The 1,514-nt window shown below is 64.5% G+C and overlaps 1 protein-coding gene across 1 annotated transcript in view; it reads right to left on the bottom strand.

The window, feature by feature from the left end:
- PLCXD1 (phosphatidylinositol specific phospholipase C X domain containing 1) overlaps window positions 1-1,514 on the bottom strand; it is a 20,548-nt gene that overhangs the window by 12,559 nt on the left and 6,475 nt on the right. The window contains exon 4 of the mRNA XM_029930880.1: window positions 118-246. Coding sequence (XP_029786740.1) covers window positions 118-246 — 129 coding nt within the window. The remainder of the gene's footprint in view (window positions 1-117; window positions 247-1,514) is intronic.

Below are 1,514 nucleotides of genomic sequence, written 5' to 3'. Positions count from 1 at the left end.
CCACCCAGCACCCCCTCACCCCTCACCCTTTCTCCCACCCCCTCTCCCCTCCCGCTCCGTGGCCCCTCCCGCTCCAGTCCCCCACCCCATCGCTCCTCCCGATCCCCGCCCCCGCACCTCCACAAGCGCTGTTGTGTACACCATGTGCACAAAGTGCAGGTTCTTCTCCGAGCCCTCTGGCATGTGCGCCACCCGTAGGTCCAAGTAACGCACCCCTGCGTCCAGCTGCTCCGTGACATCCAGCATCTGTGGAGAGAGGTCTGTCACCTGCTGGCGACCCTGTAGCCACCCCGCCAGGGCTCACAGTGGACTGGAGAGGCCCACCTCTGGGCCACATCTGAGGTCGGATCCACAGCCACGGTGCTGGCTGGGGCTCGGAAAGTCGCTCACGCCTGGCACCCGGGACGCGCTTTCCTAGTGACACTCAGCACGCAGAGCCACAGATGGACGCGATAGGCCTTGTCCCCATACTAAATGCCCCCTGGGCCCTGACACTGGCCTCTGGACGTCCCTGCAGGGTCCCGCCTCCCCTGCCCAGGGCACTCGGGGCGGGAACCCTCTCCGGCCTCAGCCTCAGCCTCCCTGAGCCAGAGGGCCAGCGGGAGTGGGCACCGCCCCTACCCCACAAACAGCACCAGGACAGGCAAGAAGGAATCCAGTGAGCATGCAGGAGGAAAAAGCCGTTCACTTCCACACAACAAAGTAACCCCGGAAAAAGCAAGAATCAACATGCCAGTAATTTTGACATCCTGTGCAGTCTTGTGGCCGCAGGGAGCCAGGGTCCCTGCTGTGTGCCCCCTGTGGAAACGTTCCACAGGCAGGTTCTGGAGGCTACCTAGAGGCTGCCCTGCATGGCGGCGCCGCCCCCCCCCAGACCCACCTGGGAGGGGCCGTGGTGGGTCAGCCCTGGCTCCGGTACCCCAAGCTCTCTGGGGGCACGGACTCACCCAGCAGCCCACTCCCCGGGGCATGGGGGGCCCAAGTGCCCAGGCTGTGCAATGGGCTGAGGCTGCGGATGGAGGGACTGAGGGTCGGGAACATTTTCTCCCGTAAAACATCCCTTCAGGCACACATGGTGTATCTTCAGAAGGTAAAACAGGTGGGCGTGGTCTTAGTATTTGTAAAACCGCGAGATCTGAAGAGGCCCCTCAAGGTACACGCCGTCTCACCGCCCGCCGGGGAGGACCTCTGTCCAGGCCCTGGGACGCAGGGGACGCAGCACCGCGGGGCGCCCAGAGAACGGAGAGCAGAGCGGGGTGTTCCTTCCCCTCTCCCTCGTGTGGGAGCCTCAAACTCAAGAGGACGCCTCCTCCGTGCTGTCTTCCCGAACAGTGCGCAGCAACAGCACGGCGCGCTGGACGCTCTGCAGAAGTCGGTGCCTGCACAGCTTCCCAGGGTGTGGACTTCCCGCGGCTGCAGCTCAGCCTCCCTCAGGCAGGAGTCCCAGGTGTTTCCTTCGCAGGATTCCCTGGAGGCACCAGACTTTCCAAGAGCACACGCCCACCACCACCCCC

This window comes from Suricata suricatta, chromosome X, assembly GCF_006229205.1.
Source record: "Suricata suricatta isolate VVHF042 chromosome X, meerkat_22Aug2017_6uvM2_HiC, whole genome shotgun sequence".
In the NCBI taxonomy this organism is placed as follows: Eukaryota; Metazoa; Chordata; class Mammalia; order Carnivora; family Herpestidae; genus Suricata; species Suricata suricatta.
The sequence above is the reverse complement of the archived record's forward strand: the minus strand, read 5'-3'. Positions and strand labels throughout refer to the sequence as shown.